Here is a 24,120-nt window from a genome sequence, read left to right as displayed (position 1 = left end):
TTAGCTACTTTTGGTCCACTGATGTTTGTTAGGATTCACAGTAATTTGAAAAATATCACAGTCTCAATGCTTTTTTTATTTTCTTTGTCTGTTTCAGATATATCAACACTCCTATACCGGATATTATGTCCTGAGCAAAATTCCTCATGGGTAAGAGTGTTCTTTCATTTTCTTTTCATTTGAAACCTGCAGAACAAGTGAAGGGTAGAAAATTGACTACTTGTTAACCCTTAGGGCAGGGAACTGGGTGTCTTGGAGGGTCCTGCCTGATATTGCTGGGACCTCTGTGACTCGTCCCCAGGCAGCTACACTGAGGGTATCAAGAGGGTCATTCAAGCCCAGCTACTTGGCCATTTGTGAAGCTCCCTCCCTACAATAACTCTGCCCACTTTCTGCTCTGATTCCTGAACCTCGAGGTTCTGTGGAGCAAGATTTTCCCCTGTCCTTGTAATCAGGTGCTGCCCCATCTCAGTCATGTGGGCTGGCCCTAGGACTCCCAGGAGGGTTTCTGTTATGACCACACTAATACAAGGGAAGCCTCTCTCGTGTCATCAGAAGTAAACCCAGACATATTCGTGGGATTGTGGTAAACTGCTGTGATCACAAATTCAGCAGAGCACTGTGGAAGGGGTCAGGATGAACCCGTCAGTCTGAGCGAGGAATACAAAGAGCTGCTCTCTACCCTATAGCCCCAGGTGATTAATCAGTGGTGCGTGTGTGTGCGTGTTTTATGGGCTTTTCTGAGCTCTGCTGTGCTCCTAGGTGCAAGGTCATTGCCCATTTTGACTGGGCCACCCAGCTTCATGCCATTTTGCAACCTCAGATTGCACAGTGCATGATTTGGGACCCAGAAGTGTGGGTGGGAAGGAAAGAAAGAGGGCAAGAGAGACTTTTAGTTTTCAGTGCTGGGTAGACCTACCCATGTACAGCGTTTGGGTGCATTGCCAACAGCTTCATCTTTGCAATTCAAGGACAGTACAGACACTGGTTAAAGTGTGGTGAGGCCATTTGTTAAGTCAGACACAGATTTAGGAAAAAAAAAATTGGGGGGTAACTAGGAAAATCCAGCAGGGATGATGGGAAGACATTTTGTTGCTTTCAGTTTTATTCTTTCCGTCTCTCCCCATCTCATCCTCCTTTCTCCCCCCCACCACCCCCTCTCCTCCCGTCCCCTTTCTCTTACAATGTCCTCCTGGCCTTCTTGTCCCACCTCATCTTCCCCATTCATAGCCCCCATGGTTTCTATCCTAATCCTCTGAAAAGGTGAAAAGGTTAGGTGCTCGGGAGATGCTTATAAAGAAACTGAATCGTGCTGCTGACCGGGTTGTGTCGGATCCTGTGAATCTTGAGGTTGAGGCATCCTGATTCTCCCAAGCAGACCTAGACAAAGAGCAGGAGCTGCTGAGAAATATTGCTCCATAAGAGATCATTAATCACAGCATGAATGTTTACAGCTGCTGCTGGCCGTCTGTTCTCCAGGCTTAGCTAGAATGTGGGCACATTGGAAAACAAACATGAAGAAATAATTCCGTGTGGACTTCAGAGGAAAGGTGTATTTAGATATGCAGCAAAATTAGGTTGATAGATTCTGTTAGATTATTAGAAAAATTAAGCCCAAAGAAACTGAAGATAGCCTACCATAGTAAAAATATCCTTAGGAATTTTTCATTAAAAGCATATTTCAAATACAAACCCAAATGTTCTTCAGTAAAGAGGAATTTTTCTACTCTTTTTCAAGCAGATATACATCTCCAAAGGTCGTGGCAGGCAGGATATAATTATGCCTTGAGATTTATCTGCGTTTTCTGGGAACAATGGAATTTGTTATAGATGATGGATATTTCATTCCGTCTTATATAAATTTGTAAAACTCAAAATCCTAAAAGCAGTTTATGCCTAACATACTGTATTAATATTTTACTACATTTAGGACAAACAGATTCTGAGAAGTTGGCACAGGAGTTTGCCAAATGAATTGGAAACCTAAGGACAAGATATTCTCAGTTTCAGTGCTCAGATACCTGGAGCCTATGATAATCCTCCTCACAGATGATACTATACATAATGAGGTGCTTCTGTTATTTTAAAAATAATCATAGTAATTATAATTGCCATCACTTGTTGATTGGCTTTTATGCATCTTCACCTCAGCTCAACAACTTGCAAAAAAAGCATTCTTATCCCCATTTTAAGTGAAAGCTCTGAGAGGTTACGTCACCCACCCGATATCTCACAGATAGGATACAGCAGAGCTGGAATCCCAACACAAGTCCGGCTCACTCCAAACCCCATGCCATTAATACAAACTCTTTGGATTAATTAAAATTAAGGTCCAATCTTACAAGGAGGAGAACAACAGTATAGCTGTAAAAGTAGGATTTTTAGTGAAATGCTAGTTTATTTCCTTTCTAAGGATTCTTACCGTATTGAAAGATGTAGCAGATTACTTATTACATTGCCTGGAAAGCAATCTCTGGTGGATGACAAAGTGAACGTCTGTCACCAGGGTGATGGAGATGCAAAGGGTTACTCAAAGCCCATTTCACCAGACCAGTGAGAGGCCCAGAAGGGGTTAATCCCAGGCAATTCTTTCAAGAGGGAAGAATTCCTAGGAAGTAACCTCTAATGAGGTTTTCTCTCAGTTTTTATTCTCCAGGCAAGAAAAGGAACACAGGTGGTTACAAAAAGAACAGAGATAATCATCATGGCAACTCTTAGTTCCCCAAGAAACTCAAAGAAACAGCTGAAGGCGAGATGAGGAACATCCCCCAGTCATTAACCTTGAAGTCTTTAGCTCACATACTTTCCCATCATTAGGTTTAGCTGCACCAAGGACGTTTGCCCTTAGAGCAAGCATTTTTGCTGTGTTAAAAATTTTTTTTTTATCTAAAACAGAGACTTCAGTCCTGGGAAAGCTTTCTGTTTTTCTCAAGCTTAGCATTTCTATGTGCAATTCTAAAAAGTTAGGCTATACCTTAAACTACAGGGCTGTGGCCCTTCTAAGCTATAAGTTAGGCCCTGTAAAATATATTTTCTTTATTAATATCGGTATCCTCCACAAACATCCCATGCTGTCACCATAGAACTGAACCAGCATTGCCAGAAATGGCCTTGCTCGACCCACCCAACTCTTCCCCTTTGCCATAAAATCATCTATGGGAAATTAATCCATGAATTAATTGCAAATATTGCCAAAATCGTATTTGTATGAATGAGATAGTGGATTTCTGAACTAGACAGCCCTGCATGCCTGGAGCTTTTCCAACTTCAGCCTTCAAAAGGAGCTGTGTGGCCCCTCAAAGTCCAACTGTTTATGGTTCCCCCTGACCCCAGACCCAGTGACAGGCGAGTAAAATGGCCCAGGGTGTTAAGGCTTGCGCTGTAGGTGGGTTTTGGATAGAGATGAAATCACATTGGTCTTTTAAAAATAAAAACGTCTTAACTGAAATATTTAAACTTCATTATTCATATAGAAAATATTTAAATTTCATTATTCATTAAGAGCTTTTGTGATAGTTCTGAAGACACAGATTTGCACCTTTTTCATAAATTCTCACCTTTTGTTCCTCCACTCCTTTCTCTAAATTCTTGTCTTCAAGCCAGTGGCCATTCAGTCTTCAGGATGGGATTATTTGTTGTTTATAGCTTGAATTTTTTCCTTAGCTTCAGGCCTTCCAACCAGTCACAGAGAAGGGTCTAATTAATTTTCAATGTCCTCTGGTTTCTGGTTTCTTTCCCTTTTGCAAATGGAGGAGGAGAATTTGGGGAGGGCATACTCTTTCCCCATCCCTCTTGCTGTAGTTTTAACCTCTGCAGCTGGAGCCGGGTGGAATTCTTCTTGTGAGTAATGGCTGGAGTTACAACAAGCATCCCAAGACAACAGAATTTTCATCTATTCAAAGATCTAGCACCTAAGGGAGGCCCGTTTGACTTTCACATACCAAGTTTTCAAATATTGTATTCTTAAAGGACATGTGTCTTTTACACAAATTTGTTCATTTAAACAGAATTAAAGCTAGTTATTTTTAACATAAAGCATTTCATGAAAAGTTTTTATTTCTGAATTTCAGCAGAATAAAGCCATCTTCTACAGAAGTGATTATAGCCTGCTAAATGCTCTCTATCAAAGATCCGTTATATATTTTCATACGTTTCTTTTGTAGACTTGTCTGCTTCTTGACATGTTCCTGGCATGACCTTTCTTGACTTACTTTGCCTCTGGCTTTAGTTCTTTAAAAAATGTACATATATTTTATGTATATATTTTACATATATTTTATATACATATGTATATATGAGTGTGTGTGTATATAGGTATATAATATGTAGTCTCATATCTATCAAGATTGTTCTGAAAGTCACATGGACTAGAGAAAATCAGCTCCTCTTGTAACAGAAATCAATTTCAAGGAAAACCGAGCATACCCCTTCATGAGGTAGCATTGGCAGTTTTGAGTCTGGCAAACTCAGAGCAATAATAGGATAGAAACTGCAAAGTATCCAAAGGTACTTTTTCAGTGTGACAGTCCATTTCTGTGGATACTATTGCCTTCACTTCCCTCAACCGTTGATAGTTTTCAGTCACCAAGCAAAACTGTGCAAAAATTGTCTTCCTTTGCAATTCTGATTGACTTTTTAAAGTCACATTTTGTATCTGTGAAAATAATAAAATGAGACACAGATTCCTTCTGCCTGGAGTTATACTCTAACTTTATGGACTGAGAAGCAGAGGACCATTCCATTTTTTACAAAATCGATGTCTAGGTCACAAACAAGAGCATGCTGCCCAGCACTTGCCTAACAGCATAATGCAGGGGCGAGGAACCTCCGCTGTGCAGTCACACAGACCTGAATTCTGCCACTGTGTGACCAGGAGAGAGTTGTTTTACTTCCACAGCTCTGAGTTTCCATATTTTTAAAAAGATGATAACAGAGCCTATCTTATAGGCTTCTTATGAGAATTAAGTGAAATGATATATGCAAAACATACAACAGAGGATTTTACTTCTAGTGAGCACTTAGTTCTTAGTATTGTAGTGTCTACCCAATATATGTATATATTTGTAGTCTTCTAATTAAATATCATCACTCTATTTTCCGGCCAGATCCAATCCTTTCTGTTACAAGTAGAGTAATAATATACCTCTGCAATAATAATACTCCCTTTCATAACTTTCATAACTTCAATAACTTTCATTCCCTTTCACAACTTTCCTAAGCTGAGCCTTATTTTATGACACTCAGGTAATTATAATGCCTGTGTAATTTTAATTTCCCTCTTAAATGAGGTGTCTATAGCCTCAACTATCTACAATTCTCAATGCCCAATCAATTATTTTTCATCTTTTCTCATTCTGATCTGCTGCAGTGATTTTCAGGTATTATTGTTTTGCCTCCAGTGGAAGCAGAAAAGACACTATAAGTCAGCATATATTTATTGAAATATTTTACAGAGCAATAGAAGCATGATTGCTGTCCTTAAGGAGTTCAAAATCTTGTTGAAAAGAAAGACACAAACTTCTATAACAATGTACAGTACAGTGCCTCCAATGAGTATTTTCAACACGGAGGACCAAAGAAGGGAGTGAGAGTTGTGGACGTCACTGATATCATGAACGGTCTCAAGAACGGAGGTGACTTGAGTTGAACCTTATAGTTGAGTAAGGTTTTGTTTGTTAACAGATGGAGACAGAAGGAGATATTCTAGGCATTAAACAAGCTTGGCCTTTGCAATGAACCAATGCTTCCTGGAATTAGTGAGGTGCCAGGTTAGGCTGGAGCTGGAGTGTTAACCTGGGACTCTACATGGGTAGAGACAGGGTTGGGTAGGTTGTAGGATGTGCCTGGAGTGTGGACAAGCTAAACACCACCCCAGTGTAATTGGTCTTTACAACAGGAACACACCAAACACTTAGCGCAGAAGGGAAATGTGATGAGACTGGTAAGCTTAAATTAGGTTTATGCTTCTGTGTAGAGTAGACTGGAGGAAAGAGAAGATTAGAAGCCTGGATTCAATTAGGAGGCCTAGGGGGAGGATGGAATAATGCAGACACAGAATGTGAGAGAGCTCAGTCAGTGTAGAAACCACACTAATTGTGACTAGGGGTAGCTGGTGTTCTCCAGGAAAATGAAGACAGATTTTGAGTGTTTATATGCCATGTCCCTCTGATTAAGTCTTTGGCAGCCCCTGCTCCCTTGTGAGCTGAGCCTGGTGCAGGAGAAGATTCCAAACAGTGAGTTCAGGAGGGCAACGATGAGAATTCTTAGTGCTGGGGTGGGTCTCCCTTCCAGCCCTTTCTTTCTGCACGTGAGTCTCCAGGGCTCCTGCTCCTGCACACACAGAGACATGCTTATGCTCCTCACAGCAGCCAGAAGGTGCACGACCAGAATTGTTTGTATATCTTGGGCAAGGAGCAAGGTGCAGCCAAGATGCAGAAGAAAGAGATGATCTTAGAACGGCATTTATGTGTCTCTACCACGGCATGGAGGGGAGAATCCCACCATTATTTGGCTTCCACAGATTTTCAGAACTATGGACAGCTCATAAGCTCTAGCTGTAAGACTTGTCTTAGCTGCTCCTCCGTCCCATCCTCCTTCCTTCTCTCCTTCCCTCCTGCTAAAATCCAAACTCTTAGCAAGCATTACCAAAAAACATGGACTTCAGAGCCAGATAGATCTGGGAATAAATTCCCAGCCAGTCCCTCTATCTGTGTAATCATGGAAAAATTGCTTTGCTTCTTTGGACACACTCACTGCATATATAAAATGCCTAATTTATAGATAGGGTTCGTGTATGGGTCATATGGAATTCTGTACGATAATGAGATGCTGTATCAGCACCTTCTTTGGTGCACAAAACATGCTATGAGGCTCTATTCATGGTGGACACCACGACCTTCCGGAATATGGCCAAATCTCATTATTCACCACTCCCCACAATTTCTCTACATTTGGGACAGAAAATAAATTTCATCCTCAGTGCTAATTCTGATCAATTAGTAACAGCTCCCTGGAGCTCTGAGTTTAAAAGTAGGTGAAAGCCATGCCCGGCTCTGTGAGGAGGGGTGCCATGGCCGGTGAGTTTTGTCTGTAACACGGGAGAAGAAAGACACCCGTGCTGCCTTCTGCAAAGCAGCCACATCAAGCAACGTGTCCATCGCTGCTGCCAAGCACAGGTGTGCTTCTGGGTGTCCACACCTTGGTTTGCACCATTCCCCCACCACACACACACAGGTACAACAGAAATTGTTTGCTCACTGTGCATTTTTCATCCAACTCCTTCCGATCCTTCAACCCCCAACTTGAAAATCACATCCTCTAAAAATCCTTCTCCAACTACCTGAACTCCAAGAGTCAACACTGCTTCTCATTTTATGCTGTAATTTATTCTTGTGTTAAATTGCCACTTATCTCGTTGTAGACATAATTTTTCTGAAGGGAATGTTTTCAGCATGCACTTATTACCTGACATTTTCATTTCCATCCTTCTAAGGCATCAGACAGGAGTCCAGCAGGAGGGCTTGGCCTGTGTCTGCAAAACCAGTGGCTGTTGCATGGACAACAAGATGACTTTGCATGATAAAAATTGCACAGGAGGCTGCACCAGGAGGTTTCTTTCCCATGGTGCAAGTCTCAGTGACAGGCCCGAAGTTAGTCAGCAGGCGAATTTCCACCTGGTTCAACCATTCTTTCCAATGGGATAATTTACTGTTCTCAAGGATTTTCTCAGCATGTCTAAACGATTTTCAAACAAACAAATCCTTCTGAAAATGAAGTGAAAATACACCATTCGTCATTTCATCAGGTTCCCTGTTCATCCTAACCTGGACATTCACGTCCCTTGTTCCATACGTGTTGGTCGACAGTTTGAGGATGTGAATTAAGTAACTAAGCAATGTTGACTAGTGCAATATACATGCCCGGGCCCTGCCCCAGGCTGGTTAAACTGGAGTCTCCGAGGAGGGGCCTCAGGATCGTTCTAAGAGTTACCTTAGTGATTTTAGTGTGGAGCTGGGATAGACTGGCCTGCTTCCTCCTTCACTTGCTGCCATTGCTAAGTGACGCCCAGAGCCACAGTGGAGCTGAGAAATAGTGTTTCTGTCTCTGGAAACAAGTAACTAAAGTTTCCCCTGGAACATTAATTTCCTTGTCCTTTCAACAGACTCAGTGCTGGATCTCAGACTAACAATGTTCCTGGAGATTTACTTAATGATACTCAGTAAAGGCGTGATAGTATCAAAGTCTGCACTGAAGACATGAGACAGAGGCTGCTCTTTGGTGGTCTAATCCACCCCCGTGAAGGGGCACCACGATGTTCATTTTAATCCTGTTCCTGGACCTGCCCAAACTCGCCTTTCCCTGGGGCTCCACCTAGTGGGATCCAGCCGTCAAGTCAACTATTCATATTTATTCTTGCAATTTGGGAATTGTGCTGCAGACAAACATGCTGAATGTTACAAGTCATTGCATCTAACACTGTGAATTTTTTTTTTCTTTTCTTTGTCTTGGCTGTTGATCGCTTTCTCGTGTTGAGGAATCGTAGGGCCAGTTTTAAGTCACACAAAACCAGGGGCACGTATGTTCACCTGGAGATCGATCACCTGGGGAAGAGCTATGCACACCCCGAGGCAGCTCCCCTCTTGCTCATGGATCTTTCTCCAGAGAGAAAAGCTCTCATGCATTAAGCTGGCACCCTGGATGGCTGAGCCTGGTGGAAGTGGGCAGCGGGCTGGACGTTTACTCTTGGCGAGAAAACAATTGAGCACCCAGCTTGTGCCTGTGCTGGGCATGGGGATGGACAGCAAAAGGCCCTACATATCTCTTGCTGTTTGGTTTACTTTGTTTTCTTTTTACATCACCTCCTCTCTTCTCTGTGCTCCGGACTGCCCCTAGCAGAGGGCTAGACAAAGCCCCCGCCCCGCTCCCCACGGAGTTTGCGCTGGCTTAGATTAAACATCAAGGGCGTCACTGAAGGACAGTGGGAGGGCCAGTCTGTCCAGATGGTGGGTGGGAAGGCTGATGAGAAGAGCACACTCTGGTCACATGTATGCAATTACAGCCTTCTGTAGTACAGTTTACACGTGATAAGTTTACGTTTTTTTAAATGTATAGTGCAGTAAGTTTTGACTAATGCATACAATCACATGAGCTCCCCCACACCAAGATACAGAACATGTCTGTCTCATAAAAACGTCCCACTGTGCCCTTCTCCACCCCTGGAATTGTCCTTGGCAGCCAGTGCCCTGTCCCCTGTCCCGCACTTTTGCCTTTTCCAGCACGTCACGCAAATGCAGTCACACAGTTCGAGCCTCGTGCGGCTGGCTTCCTTGTTCGCATGATTGCTTCTGAGACTCACCCACGGGTATGCATTGTTGTATTGCTGAAGAGTGGTCCATTGCATGGATGTACCATAATTTGTTTATTCATTCAATGTTTGATTGACATATGAATTGTTTCCAGTTTGGGAGCAGTTTTGAATAAAACTGCTATGAACATTAGCACGAAGATTTTCATCTGGTATATGTTTTCCCTTTTCTTGGGTAGATACCTAGAAATGGAATTGCTGAGGCCTACAGTAACTGTACGTTAACTTGATAAGAAATTGCCAAACTGTTATCCAAAGTGGCTGCACAGTTTAGAACCCCCCCCCCTTTTTAACTACCCCATAGGGCTAATTTTTTGACTGCTGTTCTCTGCCTGGTCACTGTGCGTGGCTGGTGCAATTTGCCGTGCACTGGGATAAGGCTCTGTGTGCAGCTGTGGGGAGAAACCCCTGGGCCCCTGCACACAGGTTCACACCCTCGACACCAGCCCGTGTTTTCTCTACCCAGTGCTGGGGCCTCGCGAGCAGGTGCCGGACTGTGCCATCTCTCTTCCCCACAGATGATCTCCTTGGAGCACTTTATAAATGACAGGTCAGTGCTGGGGAAGTTAGCAGTGGGGCCGAGTAGGAGAAAAGAGGCAGAGCAGAAACTCCCTGATAGGGCTGACTATACTATGCCACCCTGGGCTAAGCCCCAGCAGTGGTTAAGACAGCTCCAGCCCTGCTTGCGTGGCGAATTCCTCACTTCTTGGCCAGAATGTGGAGGGAATCACCCCTCTTTGTCCTCAGGAAGGACAAAGAAAGGATCAGATCCAAAACTGTGCACATCCTGGTGACTTGGTTGCTTCAAGCCTTAAGGAAGAGCACGGAGCCTCTGCTCCTGGACGGTCTGGTGGTCTGTGCAGCAGAAACCTGTCTCTGGCATCGAGGCTCCCACCCAGGGCTAGCAAAGGCCACAAAGCCACTTTTCTTGGGAGGACATTTTAGGCTTTTCTTTTTCAGACTTGCATATCCAGGCATTTATTATTGTATCTTGTTGACACCACCATGAAAAGGACAGGCAGGCACTGTTGGGCCTCCCTGGGAGGTGAACTGGTTTGAAAAGTAGGACCAATCTGGTCTGTATATCTGACTAATAAGTATTTCTGGAGCCATTTGCTACAGACAGTACAAAAGAAGACAGCCGTGGTATTTTTTCATTGAGAAAGCCCAGTGCCGAGAGCAGGACCCAGACACCCAACAGCACAGTGTTTGTGGAGAGAACACAGTTGCTTGTTAGGTGGACACCTTCCCAGCCTCCCAGGATGCTCAGCTACAGCGTGGCACTGCCAGGCGTGGACACTCAGCCACGTGGACACGTGCTGCGCCACCGAGGCCAGGGCACTTGACTGAAGAGAAGCTGCACGGAACGAATGTGTTTGCTTGTTCAAACCAGAAACGAGTTGAACCCGGGCCTGCAGCCTCTGTCTTTTCTCCATCCAACAAAACTGGTGGGGAGGGTTGGAGTTAGAACTCTTTAGAGTTAACCTTTTCATAAACACAGAAAGCCTAGACAGCTATGTTCCCAATTTCTAATGTGAAGGTCAAGGTTTTTTTCTCTCTGTGTGCATCCTAACTCTGATTCAACACATCATTGCCCTAAGATAAATTTATGTTGCCTTTTTGAAATGCTTAGGGGATGTCTCAGGGCATTGTTTACATAAACACAACTTCAAAGGTGCCAGTACTGCACCAGCTGCCAGTACTGCACTAGGTATCAGCACTGCACTAGGTAATAGTATTGCTTTAGGTACCAGTACTGCCCTAGGTAATGGTATTGCTGTAGGTAACAGTACTGCAGGAGGTACTAGTATTGCTCTAGGTGCCAGTTCTGCACTAGATACCAGTACTGCTCTAGGTTCTAGTGCTGCACCAGGTACTAGGAATGACAGGGGAAAAAAGAGGAAATCTTTCTGATTTTTAAGGAATTTTCTATATGGCTGGAGAAACCAAACTCATTAGATAATGAATTAATTACCTTTGCTCTCCTGTTAGACTGTGTCAGAACTATGCAGTGTCACGTCCTGGAGTTACAGACATAATTTTAAATCTGCTGTATCACAGCATGCGAGAGATCTGCTCTCCTTTTTCTGGTTGAAGTTCGATCCCCAGTACCTACCTCTGTCCCATGCCGTAGGGCACCACATCTCGGTGAGAACTCTCCTTCGACAGGCCACACTCAACCCGGAGCAGTGTTGGCTGTTAATGACTGGAGCACCACCCTGGAGCCAGGGCCAGTGGAGTCAGGGAAAAAAATCATTGCAGTCCCACAGGGTCCTAATTACATCAGGTACTGCCCAAAGTGGCATGGCCAAGGATAGGCCGCTGGTTTTAAAATATCGTGATTCCTGTTTATAAGGACTGAGCCTGCTCTGCAAATTGCTTCAGTGACATCACTCTCAGCAAGCCTCTGGTGTCTGCCTTCCCACTTTACATAGGGGCAGCCTGAAGGAAAGGATGAGAGGGCTCACAGGAAGGCCACCAAGGAGCACAGGGCTGGCACTGCCCTGGCACTGCCCTGGCCTGCTTCCTCAGCTCGGTCTGCACTGCCCACAACCCCACACTGATGGTTTTCTGCAAGAGTGAGAAACCCTTTCCCAGGGCGCCCTCATCCAGTGGAGTACACTGAATAACAGGGTTGTTTCAGGTCTTTTTCTAATCGTAAGCTCCTCAGTTAGGTAAGATCAAAATAAATGGTATCAGACATGCTTTAGAAATTGAAAGGAATGACAGAGAAGGTTGAGCAGAAAATCTGTAAGTAGTGGAAGAGGAGCCGCCAGATCGGATGCCATCCTGAGAACCAGCAGTGAGCTCTTGTGGCAAAAAAAAAAAAAAAAAAAATGAAAGCAGTTTCTCTGCAGGCTTCAAGCACATCAGCTAGAAATCTCATCTACACCAGGGCAAAGGACAGATGGGAGGCAAAGTCACTGACACTTGGCATCTTCGCCCGGGTCCTGCTTTGCTGATTAGCTGCAGCATCTAGTTTCTGCTCCAAGCCATTTTTCTTCTATAGTGTTCACGGCTGTGCTCTCTAATTTACGTCTTTTCATTCCCTACCTGGGCTGTGTTCACTGGCTTCTCTGTGTTTTTCTCTAGTCCAATTTGTTATCACTAAGTTTGTGCTTTTTTTTGGATCAATATAAACAAATAAATTGGTTTAAAATAATTCTGTGAAGGACCTCATTAGTGTCCTCAAAAAAGAGACAAAGCAGCTTTGGGTCAGAAGAGAACATTTTTGGGGGACCAGGAGTGCATGGCCTGGAGCGCTACCTTCCTCCCAGGGTGCAGGACACGTGTGTGTGCATTGTGAGATCCCCCTCCCTCCACGTGTGCAGAACACACGCGTGTGCATTGTGAGATCCCCCTCCCTCCATGTGTGCAGAACACACGCGTGTGCATTGTCAGATCCCCCTCCCTCCATGTGTGCAGAACACACGCGTGTGCATTGTCAGATCCCCCTCCCTCCATGTGTGCAGAACACACGCGTGTGCATTGTCAGATCCCCCTCCCTCCACGTGTGCAGAACACACGCGTGTGCATTGTGAGATCCCCCTCCCTCCACGTGTGCAGAACACACGCGTGTGCATTGTCAGATCCTCCTCCCTCCACGTGTGCAGAACACGCGTGTGCATTGTCAGATCCCCCTCCCTCCACGTGTGCAGAACACACGCGTGTGCATTGTGAGATCCCCCTCCCTCCACGTGTGCAGAACACACGCGTGTGCATTGTCAGATCCTCCTCCCTCCACGTGTGCAGAACACACACGTGTGCATTGTCAGATCCCCCTCCCTCCACGTGTGCAGAACACACATGTGTGCATTGTCAGATCCTGCTACCCCCGTGTGCAGAACACACGTGTGCGCACTGTCAGGGCCATGGGCCACTGGGATGGCATGTGCCCCTGGGATGGCATGTGCCCAGCAGTCCCGGTGTCCTGCTGAGAGCCGTGCAGAGCCCGCGTTGTCTGTGAGTCTCACTGAGACGCACACGCTGCTGTGGAGCTGCCCAGTTCTCCATTTCTGCTGGATTTTTCACAGCACTTACGTTCACCGAAACTGCATCTTGAGCTAAGGCTTTGAGTGAATTGTTCTCGAGGCCGGTGAGAGCAGATTTTCCCAGTGTCAGAGCTGATGCGGGTAAATTGGTTGAGAAAGTAAAGAGGCCTCCGAGAAGGGTCTGAAGGGAAATGACCCTCCCAGTGGGAGGGGAAGGCAAGGGCCTTCTGCAGCGGCTACATTAACATCTATCCATTTTTTAAAGGGCTTCTCTTTGAAACCTCCAATTTTCCTCTCTCCAAGGCTGGGATTTCATTTTGCTGCTGACATAAGCCTGGAGAATTCACTGGCTTCCTCTCGGCCTGAACTTCAGGGCGGCCTCCTTGCGTCCTTCTGTTTGTAATGGGATTTTACTGATGGGCAGGAACAAAAAAAGCCCTGGAAGCGATCAAAATCCTGTGTTTAATGCCGTATGGTGTAAGGTGAACTTTATGAGAAGGTAAACAAGTCTGTCTTGTAACTCACTGTAAGAACGCTGGTGGCTACCCTGTGTCCTGCAGAGGAGCTGATCCAACTTCGGCAGGGCACGTGGCTCCTGAAGCTGCAGGAGTCGCCTCAGCGCCGCAGATGAGACAGACCATCTCATTTTGCACAGACCTTGAACAGATGGATTCCACACGTCTTTCTTCTTCCTCCTCCTCCTGCCTGTCTCCATCTCCAGCAGCTGCAGCAAAAGCGCAGCAGACTGATTTCCAGCCTCCAGGTGCTGTGCTAAGCTTTTACATTCATCCCCTCGTTTATCCTTGTAATAGCCCATGAGGAATGACCCACCTCACGGAGGAGAAAACAGAAGTCAGAAAGGTTCAGAGATTTGCCCTAGAGCTGCACAGCTTGTGAGTGGTGATCCTGGGATTCCCGCCCTCATCTGAGTCCCAAGAACTTACTTTTCCTTACATGGAACAGCAGGAGCTAAGGTGTTGTTCCCACCTGAGAGGTGTTCTGTGTGTTGGGCACACTCACCTGGGGTCTGTTCTTAGAAAGCAGGGCTTGAAGGAACGAGACCAGGAAGAGGCGCCCTGTGATGTAGGGAAAAGAGCATGGAAGGTTCCGCATCACTCAAAGCCATCTGGACGGTGAGCCTGGGGTCGGGGTGCCCCTCTGGGCTTCCTGGAGGGACGGAGGCCGAGCTGAGAGACACCAGAACTTAGCATTAGTTTTGCCTGGAGCTGGGTTCTTTTACACCTGTTTTTGAGGAGCGCTCCCTAGCCACAGGATGTGGTGACAGAAACGAGTGGGGTCGGGCCAACTTCCCTCCAGGGCCATTGGGGACAGTGGAGCTCCTCTGCAGCCCTGCTCAGGTCCCGCGCAAAGGAAACAATCAACAGAGCGAAAAGACAACCTGCAGAATGGGAGAAAATATTTGCAAACTGTATATCCAGCAAGGGATTAATAACCAGAATATACAAAGAGCTCAAACAACTTTACAGTAAAAAAAAAAAAAACCCAAATAATCCAATTAAAACATGGACAATGGAGCTGAATAGAAATTTTTCAAAGGAGTACATATGAATGGCCAATAGGTATATGAAAAAATGTTCAACATCACTAGTCACCAGAGAAATGCAAATCAAAACCACACTGATATATCAGCTGACCCCAGTGAGACTGGCTATTATAAAAAAAGACAGAATAACAAATGCTGGTGAGGATGCAGAGAAAGGGGAACTCTTCTACACTGTTGGGACTGTAAATTAGCGCATCCTCTACGGAAAACAGTATGGAGGTTCCTCAAACAATTGCAGATAGATCTACCGTATGACCCAGCCATCCCTCTTCTGGGGATATATCCAGAGGAATGGAAATCATCATGTGGAAGAAAAACCTGCTCTCCCATGTTCATTGCAGCTCTATTTACAATACCCAAGAGTTGGAACCCACCTAAATGTCCATCAGTGGATGACTGGACAAGGAAAGTGTGGTACATATACACAAAGGAATACTACTCTGCCATAAAAAAGAATGATATTCTACCATTTGCAGCAACGTGGATGAGCCTAGAGAAAATTATTCAAAGTGAAACAATCCAAGTGTAGAAAGAGAAATAACACATGTTCTCACTCATGAGTGGGAGCCAAATCCATAAATAAACAAATAAATGAGAGAGAGAGAGAGAGAGAGAGAGAGACAGCAATCTCAATAGTATACTGAACTTTTAGAAAGAGAGAAAAGAGCGGTGGTTACTAGAGGTGGAAAAGGGGACAGGAGGAGGGGCAAAGGGAGGGGGTTAATGAGAAACTGGTTAATGGACACAAAGACTGATCGTGTAATGATGAAAAAGCTAACTATACTGATCTGACCATGATACATTGTACACAACTACTGAAAGTCAACTTTGTACCCCACCTGTACGTATGGTAAACAATCTTTTAAAAAAACATTATGCAGATTTTATGTGTGTGTATAAAGATATATTAGGAACTGCTATCCATCAAAATAAAATTAAAAAATAAAAGGAATGGCAGCACAAATCTTTAAGTGCTGCGTGAGTTTAAGTTATTAGTGACCTTAAGCAATTAGTAATTGGAGGTTACACTAGATTCCAATTATTAGTCCATCCATCCATTTATTTATTGTTCAATTAGTACTTATTGAGTATTTACTGTGTGTCAGGTGCTCCTCCAGGACTTGGGAGTGTATCTCACATCTTTATGTCACTCACCATGCTAAGTACATGGAAGGACTCAAAAAACATGTATTATGTGATGTTGAAAAATGATATTTTTTTTGTCTTTAGCCATGAAAGGTTAAGAGTCAGAAAAGCAAATTTTAGGTTTTCGTTTTTGTTTTTTTAAATATTGTTGGAGTTGGAAGTTGGAAAGTTTTCAAACTCTCAAAATAGCTTAGGAAGATAAATGGGTAAACTTTGCTGCACTGATTTACTTTTCAAAATTCAACATGATTTATGCCCTGTTTTGTTTATTGCTCAAATAAGCAAAATCAGAATGGATTGCATGATTATTTTGAGATATAGTAAGTCCAGATCATTTTATTCTTCCTTAATCATCTTTTTTACCAATCCATCTCTACACTGGAGATGATTTATCACAGAGCCTGCCACAGATTCTTTAAAATGAATTAATAAATAAAAATAAAGAAAATGGAGGAGGGGCACTAAACAGCTCCAAAATAAATCAACATATACCTTTGTGCGCTCTCTCTCTCTCTCTCTCTCTCTCTCTCTCTCTCTCTCTCTCTCTCTCACACACACACACACACACACACACACACACACACCAAGAATTTCAGAATAATCCAGTTACATGATGGAAAATCATTTGATGGCAATGAATTAGATCTTGGCCTTAAGGCGAGGGCACTTCTAATTCCCCTACGTGTGCGAAAGTAGAATCCCTATTTCTCCTTTGATGGAAGAGTGTGTCCCACGAGGAGGGCTAGAGATAAACTCCCGCAGGGCTTGCTGTTGCCTTGCTCTCTGAGGGTCTTTCTGCTATGTTCCTTAAGTCAAAGTTTTTTTTTTCCTCTTTGACCAAATCTTCAAACAGAAGCTACTCAGCTGTGGGTTTGAGCAAATCACTTTGGGACTCAGTTTATCTAAGAAATGAAGGGTATCGCAGTTTCCAAGGGCTGCAGTAACAAATGACCACTAACTGAGTGGCTTAAAACTACAGATATGCATCGTCTCACAGTCCTAGAGGCCAGAGTCGGAAATCAAGGTTCGGGCAGGGTCCTGCTCCCCTCGAAGGCTCTAGGGGAGCCTCTCTCCTTGCCTCTTCCTCGCTTCTGGTGGATGTGATCAGACCTTGGTGTTCTTGGGTTTGTACATGAATTAGCCTAATCTGTGCTTCTGTCTTCACATGCCGTTCTCCCCACGTGTCTATCTGAGTGTCTGCTCTTCTTGTTTCACCTGTTATTGGATTAGGGCCCACCCTAGTGCAGTATTACCTTATTCTAACTTGATAACATTTGCAAAGACCTGATTTCCAAATATGGCCACATTCAGAGGTACTGGAAGTTGGGGCTTCAGTATGTCTCTGGGGGGACACAATGTGACCCACAACAAATGGTTCTGGCTGGTTGATCTTGCAGAGGCCTGCAGCAGGTGTCCAGCTTGCGTGACTGGGTGGATTGTGGTGCCACCACCAGAGAAAGGGGACGTGGAGAACGATGAAGTGCTCAGTTTCACACGTGTCAACCTTGAGGACGTGTGGAGTAACTCTGTGCAGGTGCCCTGTATGCACTCTAAAGTTTGGGGTGAGACTGGGCCAGCGATGTGGTGTGGGTGCGCCTCGGAATAGGAACTGCGGAAGAATGTGATAGTGATGGAGGTGGGTGGGGGTGGGATGAGAGGAGCGGGCGCTGCCTGGAAGCCCAGGACACTCACTTCTAAAGAGTGGGCAGAAGAAGCAGATTCCCACGGAAGAGAACAAGGCCCATGAAGGACGTGGTAGGAGAGCCGGGAGAGGGGAGGGTCGTGGGAACCAAGACGAGGTGGCGTGGGCAGCGCCGAGCACAGAGAGGCCACGCGAGGCCAGGATGGAGGGAGGCCACTCCATCTGGCACTTGGAAGGAGGTGGGAGCACTTAGGACGAGCACATTCAGCCTCACGATGGGATGGGCGCCACACTGCACTGGGGCGGGGCCGGGGCGGAAGGTCAGAGCGTGGCCCCTGGATTTGGATAGCTTTTCGTTTGTTTTATTTCATGCATTTTGAACCTAGATGGGAGAACAGCTTCAGGGAAGGAGTAAGAACAAAGAGAGGGTGAAGCCAGAAGGGGCATGAGCGGGAAAGCCCTGGGGCTGGAGAAGCCTCAAAGGCATGTTCATCAGAGAAAGAAGCCAGCCCGAAAAGGCTGCGTTCAGGATGACCCCAACTGTAGGACGTTCTAGGAAAGGCAAAGCCATGGAGGCACGAGAAATGTCAGCGGTTGCAGGGCTGGGGACAGGGAAGAGAGGGGAGGTGGAAAAGTGGAGCACGCGGGGTTTTCAGGACAGGGCAGCTCTTCCTCACGACACTGCAGTGGTGCAGACACGACCTTATGCGCTTGTCAAAACCCATAGAACATTCCAGGCAGAGTGAACGCCAACGCAAACTATGGGGTTTAGTTAATAATAAAGTATCAGAACTGGTTTATCAATTGTAACAAATGCACCAAAATAATGCAAGATATTAATAATTTCAGACCCTGAGGGCAGGGGAAGAGGGAGTGTATGGGAACTCTCTGTGGTTTGGGGTTTTCTTTGTTTGTTTTTTCTGACAACTTAGAACTGCTTTAAAAAGTAAACCTTATTCATTTTAAAATGATAAGTAATAAAGGCTTACTAAGGAGGTGAATGGAAAGCAAAGGATTCGATGGCTCTGGGCTGAAATGGAAAAGGAGGCTGACCCTAACCCGTGTGCTGTGCTGCAGAGCGAGCATCCTCCTGCGGGGAAGTGACAGCCAGGGCCACTGGTCCTCCAGAAGCAAAGGCGGCGTGTGCAGGAGGTTTGCTGAGAGTGACACTGGGGAAGGCAAAAGGGGCAGCAAGCGGGCCCAGGAGCAAGAGCCTTCAGGCCATGATGCAAACATGAGGGCAGAGAGGGGAAAGGGGGAGGAAGCAGGACTTGGTGGAGGAGCCTCCGAGCATGCAGATGGGACCACCTGGGACATCCCAGGAGAGGACTCAGAGCAAAGCCTGCCCAAGGTGGAGCCCTGCGTGAGTGGAAGTGCCAGGCTGTCACACCTCGGGTGGACGAATGACAGGTTCTTCCCAAGTGGGGACCGGAACAGTGATCCTTCCTGCATGCACCTCTGTGGTCGTCTGCTTTAGTCAGGGGCGGCAGGAAGAGGGATGAGACACAGAGAGCAGGCAGGGCTGAAATTATCATCAAGACTGACTGACCAAGCATCGTGGTGATGGCGGGAGTGGTTAGTAGCCAGCCCAGGTTATGTTTAGCCCTGTGCATTTCTCTGGTCAGTCTCCATTGTAAGGTATTGATGTGGAGGAGGCAGATTCAGCATAAAACCAAACTGGGTGTTTGCTGGGCTGGGGCAGAGAAAGAATTGTGTGAGGGAAGCCCTTTGACGGGAGATTGGAACAGAGGATGGAAGGCCAAGGGGCTCACTGATGAAGGGACCCCCACCATGGAGGGCAAGTTGGAAGAGGTCACCCTAAAATCCTCTTTTAACCTGAAAGCAAAAGGATCTGAAACCATCCCAAGTTCCAGTGCAGAAATAGTGATTTATTATATAGAAGCAAGTATGGGAGCATGACTGAGGGCTGAGACCCCAAACCCCACCTCCCACCAGACACAGGGATTTAGGCCGTTTGTTTTAGCTGCTGAGTTCCATGGAGTAAACTTAACCTTTCATCTGATACATTATTGGGCCTTTTAAAAAATTACATATAGATAGTGGTTGCATTAACGTTTTTCAGTATGCGACCATTTGGACCTACTAACCTTTCACTAATTAGGTGAAAGGTTGAATGCGCACACACATACACATACGTGTGTGTGTTATACTATGTGGTCAAATTAATTACTTACCAGTTTATCCATGAATAAACTGGCATTTATCGAATATCTGCCAGGTACACTCTGTGCTAACAGTTTTCACCCAGAATATGATGGATGAGGCGAATATTATCATCCTCATTTTATACAAGGGAAAGGGAAACAAACTTGGGTTAAGTAACTCTATTGCCCCGAGCCCTATGTTAGTTAGTGGGAGAATTTGGAATTAAATTTGCAGCTTCTTGGAATTCTTTACACTGCTTCACAGCAGTCCCTGGGGGAGCACCCTGGGGTTTTCATTAAGACCCTTTGCTGCAGCTCTGGCAGGCAACTTGCTCCTGGCATTTTGTTAAACTTATGGAGACAGAGAAAGGTTGAGAGATTCACTAGCTAGCAAAAAGAAGATAATTACATCTGTAGAGTATGTAAGTTTATAAATTAATATTCATTTTTCTCTTGGTTTTCATGACCATTCTGTAGGAGAAAGGTAGACATTGTCCCCATTTCTCAAGAGAAGCAGCCGAGGCTTAGAGAGCTGCATAAAGTCGTGTGCTCTGTGTGTCATAGACTGGACCTAGGATTCGGCCTTTTGGTCTATGGGTCTTCCGTTCTGCTGTCATGCTGTGGAAAATCCTCTAAAGCATTGGTGTGAGGGAAGGAAATGCATGTTAGCTTCAGGGAGGAAGTAAAGGCCTCCCTGTGCACAGATGAGTAAAGGTGATGAGATGGGAATGCATTTGTCACCATGGCATATCGGCCCTGGTGCTCATGAGTCTCATGAGGCACTTTTTCCTCTTGAAGATGCCATTTCCAGTTAGCATTCATAGGAATTTACACTTGCCAGATTAAAGAGAGGCCAATCCCCTGCCTTTCCTGAATATCCTAGACTCCTATTGGAAATCACAATCTAACAAAGTGAATTTCAATATTAGGTAAGGCTATGGGGTTAACTTTTTCTTTCTGCTGTCCTATTCTGCCCTCTGTCCTTAGAAAATGTCAAGTAAACCCGGGTCAAGTGAATTCATTAGATTAGTCTCTAAATTTGCAAAGGATCTTTGCTGAGAGCCGCCTCTGCAAACTATTTATATTTACGCATCTATATACTTATTCAGATGCACGTATTGAATGCTTACGCTGTGCTGGATATGGAAGTAATCTTTATCTTTTTCAGTTTGTAACATCTAGATCACACTATGTTGAGAGGGAAATTATCTAACTTTTCATTCCTTCCTATAACAATTTTTATAGCCAATGAGATAGAAGCTATAGACATTCCCTTTTTTGACTTTTTATTTTGAATGATTTTTTCTTGAATAACTTAAGTAAAAGTTGCAAAAATAGTGCAAAGAATTTTCTATATTCCTCATACCACTTCACCTAGTGTTAACACATGTCATAACCTCAGTATAACGGTGAAGAATAGAAATTTAATGTTGGTATGTTATTACTCAACTACAAACCTTATTGAATTTTACTGACTTCTCTGCCAACGTCCTCTCTCTGTCCCAGGACCTCCTCTGCCTTCGTTCTTTCTCCTTAGTGCCCTCCCACTGGTCACATTCCCTCACTCTTTCCCTGTCTTTCATAACCATACACTGTTGAAGAGTCCTGGTCCTTTATTTGGAGTGTCAATGTGGGATTTTCCCATGTTTCTCATGTCAGGTGAGGTTATGCACTTTTGGTAAAGATACCATGTAAATGATGCTGTGTCCTTCCCAGTGCACGGTATCAAAAGGGCTCTTGGTGTTGAGGGGTCTGGTGCTGGCGATACTGACCTTGACCCCTTGGTCAAGTTGCTGTTGCCGGGTTTCCCCACTGTAAAGCAGCTTTACAGTGTATCTTCGGGAAGATACTGAGACTGTGCAAATCCTGTCAAACTATTCCCTACTAATTTTAGCATCCTCCAGTGGATCTGGTCTGCAACACTTATTACTGTAGTTTTAGTCTAAAGGTGATTCTATTTCCTTCTTTCCTTCTACATTTTTAATTAGAATTCTGTTGTGGGGAGAACTAATTCTTCTCCCTGGCTTTTTTATTTATTGGGTTATTTATTTATATTAGTATGGACTCATGGATATTTATTTTATTCTATGGCTTAACCCAATGCTATCATTAATTTTTTTCTTGTTTAAATTATTCTGGCTTTGGCCAATTTAGGACCTCCTTTAGGTTAGCTTTGCTGTTCTTTCAACAAACCCCTATCTTTTTTTTAGTATTTCCTTACTGTATTAGTCCATTTCTGTTGCTTATAACAAAATATTTAGAACTGTGTGATTTATAAGAAAACAAAGTCTATTGCTTACAGTTTTGGGGGTGGGAAGTCCAGAGTGCAGGAACACATCTGGTGAGGGTCTTGGTTGTGGCAACAGTGACCCAGGGGTCTCAGATGGCAGAAAATAGAAGAACAGAGAGAAAGAGACAGGGAGACAGAGACCAACCTCCTCATTCACTCTCCTTTTGAAGCCCTCAGAACCACACCACTGACCACCATTACTAACCCATTCACTACAACATGGTCCTGCAATCCAATCACCTCTTCCAGGCCCCACCTTTCAATGACCATACTAGGATTTCCCACCCTCAATGGTTACCGTGGGATTAAGCCTCATTGAGGTTGGGGGAGCATCCAATCTGCAGCACTTACTTTCTGGCCATATAAGATGTTCTGGACTCATCCTGTATTTCCCCTGACCCAGCCTGGATACAGTCACTTCTCCAGGAGCCCTATTTCCTTTTATTGGAGAATGGTGTTTAGAGACCAAGGTCTGGTGCTGGCTGTGCTCATTGCTTCTAGGACTTCTCAGTGGACAGAACTAGGGCAGTGATTATGTCCTACGGACTCTCACCCACAGACTACACATATATCTGTATTTGGGGTCTATCGAAGGATGTGAGTTTATACTGATACCTCTGATTTCAGTCCAACTTCACATAACTTACTTTAGCCTTCCTCTTTCCTTGCAACTTTTTTCTCCAACGGTGAGAGAGCTGGCTCTCTTTATCGCCAATATACATACATTTTGGCATATTTGTTCAGTTCCAGTATACATGTAAAGTGGTTTCAGAACTGATAACACAAACCTCTATGAGAAACGCATTTACTCACTGAACTGCAGCGTTTATTTTCAGTTCTTTTTATCGTTAGCTTGACACTACCCACTCAAAATACTGTCTCCAGAGTTACTGGTAGGTACGTATTGTCTTCCTCTCGTTTAGCGTAGTTGGTGTTTCACTTGTAATAGGGTTTTGTTCTTCTGTTAGTATTTCTGTTCCATTTTGGATTTCCCAACATCCTGTTTGTTTTTAATTGTGTCATGTTGGGATTATGTGAAGAGTATGTGAAACCCTATCCTGGTCTAAGACTTGGGGTTGTACAAAAAAATATACGCAGAGTCCTCATCCCAGCGACCCTATTTCTAATTCCTGCTTCTTTCCACCCTTTTTTTACCCACCCCCTATGAGTAACCAATCTCTGGTTTCTGGTTTCTGCTTCCTATATTTCTTTTTTCACCAATGACTTGATATGTGTATATTTTCTTATATTCCTTTCTTATCTGATGGATAACATACTATACATATTTGGGGCTTTGTGTAAGTCCATCATGGAAATCGCTCCATATCAGTTTTTAAAGATCTTTACTCTTTTTTACAGCTGCACCATGCTTCACCATATGGATGTACCATAGTTTTGTTTTGTTTTTTAATTGACACACAACAGTTGTGTATTTATGGAGTGCAATGTGATGTTTTGATATATGTATACATTATAGAATGATTAGCTCAAGCTAATTAATATATTCATCATCTCACATATTTACCTTTTTATTGTGGTGAGGCATTTAAAATCTACTCTTAGCAATTTTGAAATATAATTACATTGCTATTAACTACAGTCACCATGCTGTTCAGTAGATCTTAAAAACTTATTTCTCCCATCACTAAAACTTTGTACCCTTTGACTGACCTCTCCACATGCCCTTCCTATCCCCCACCTCTGGTAACCAACCATTCTTTTCTCTACTAATTCTATTCAGCCTTAAAAGGAGAATGCATCAGATGTGGTTTATTTAACCACATATTGTTTCCAATATTCTGTAACTGAAAATAAATTTGCAACAAATACAACCCTGTGCACATGTATTTTTCTGTTACTGGAAGTGTATCTTCTAAGAGATGTCCTAGAAGTGGGATTGCTAGGACAAAAGTTAAGTGTATATCTAATTAGGTATTGCCAAATTTCCCTCTGAAGT

The 24,120-nt window shown here is 44.3% G+C and overlaps 1 protein-coding gene across 1 annotated transcript in view; it reads left to right on the top strand.

The window, feature by feature from the left end:
• Positions 1–24,120, top strand: part of DPP6 (dipeptidyl peptidase like 6) — a 742,159-nt gene that overhangs the window by 538,177 nt on the left and 179,862 nt on the right. Inside the window, exon 6 of the mRNA XM_063099369.1 lies at positions 98–150. Within this exon, the coding sequence (XP_062955439.1) occupies positions 98–150 (53 nt within the window). The remainder of the gene's footprint in view (positions 1–97; positions 151–24,120) is intronic.

This window comes from Cynocephalus volans, chromosome 6 (genome assembly GCF_027409185.1).
Source record: "Cynocephalus volans isolate mCynVol1 chromosome 6, mCynVol1.pri, whole genome shotgun sequence".
Taxonomy (NCBI): Eukaryota; Metazoa; Chordata; class Mammalia; order Dermoptera; family Cynocephalidae; genus Cynocephalus; species Cynocephalus volans.
This window is presented reverse-complemented; position numbering and strand designations above follow the sequence as displayed.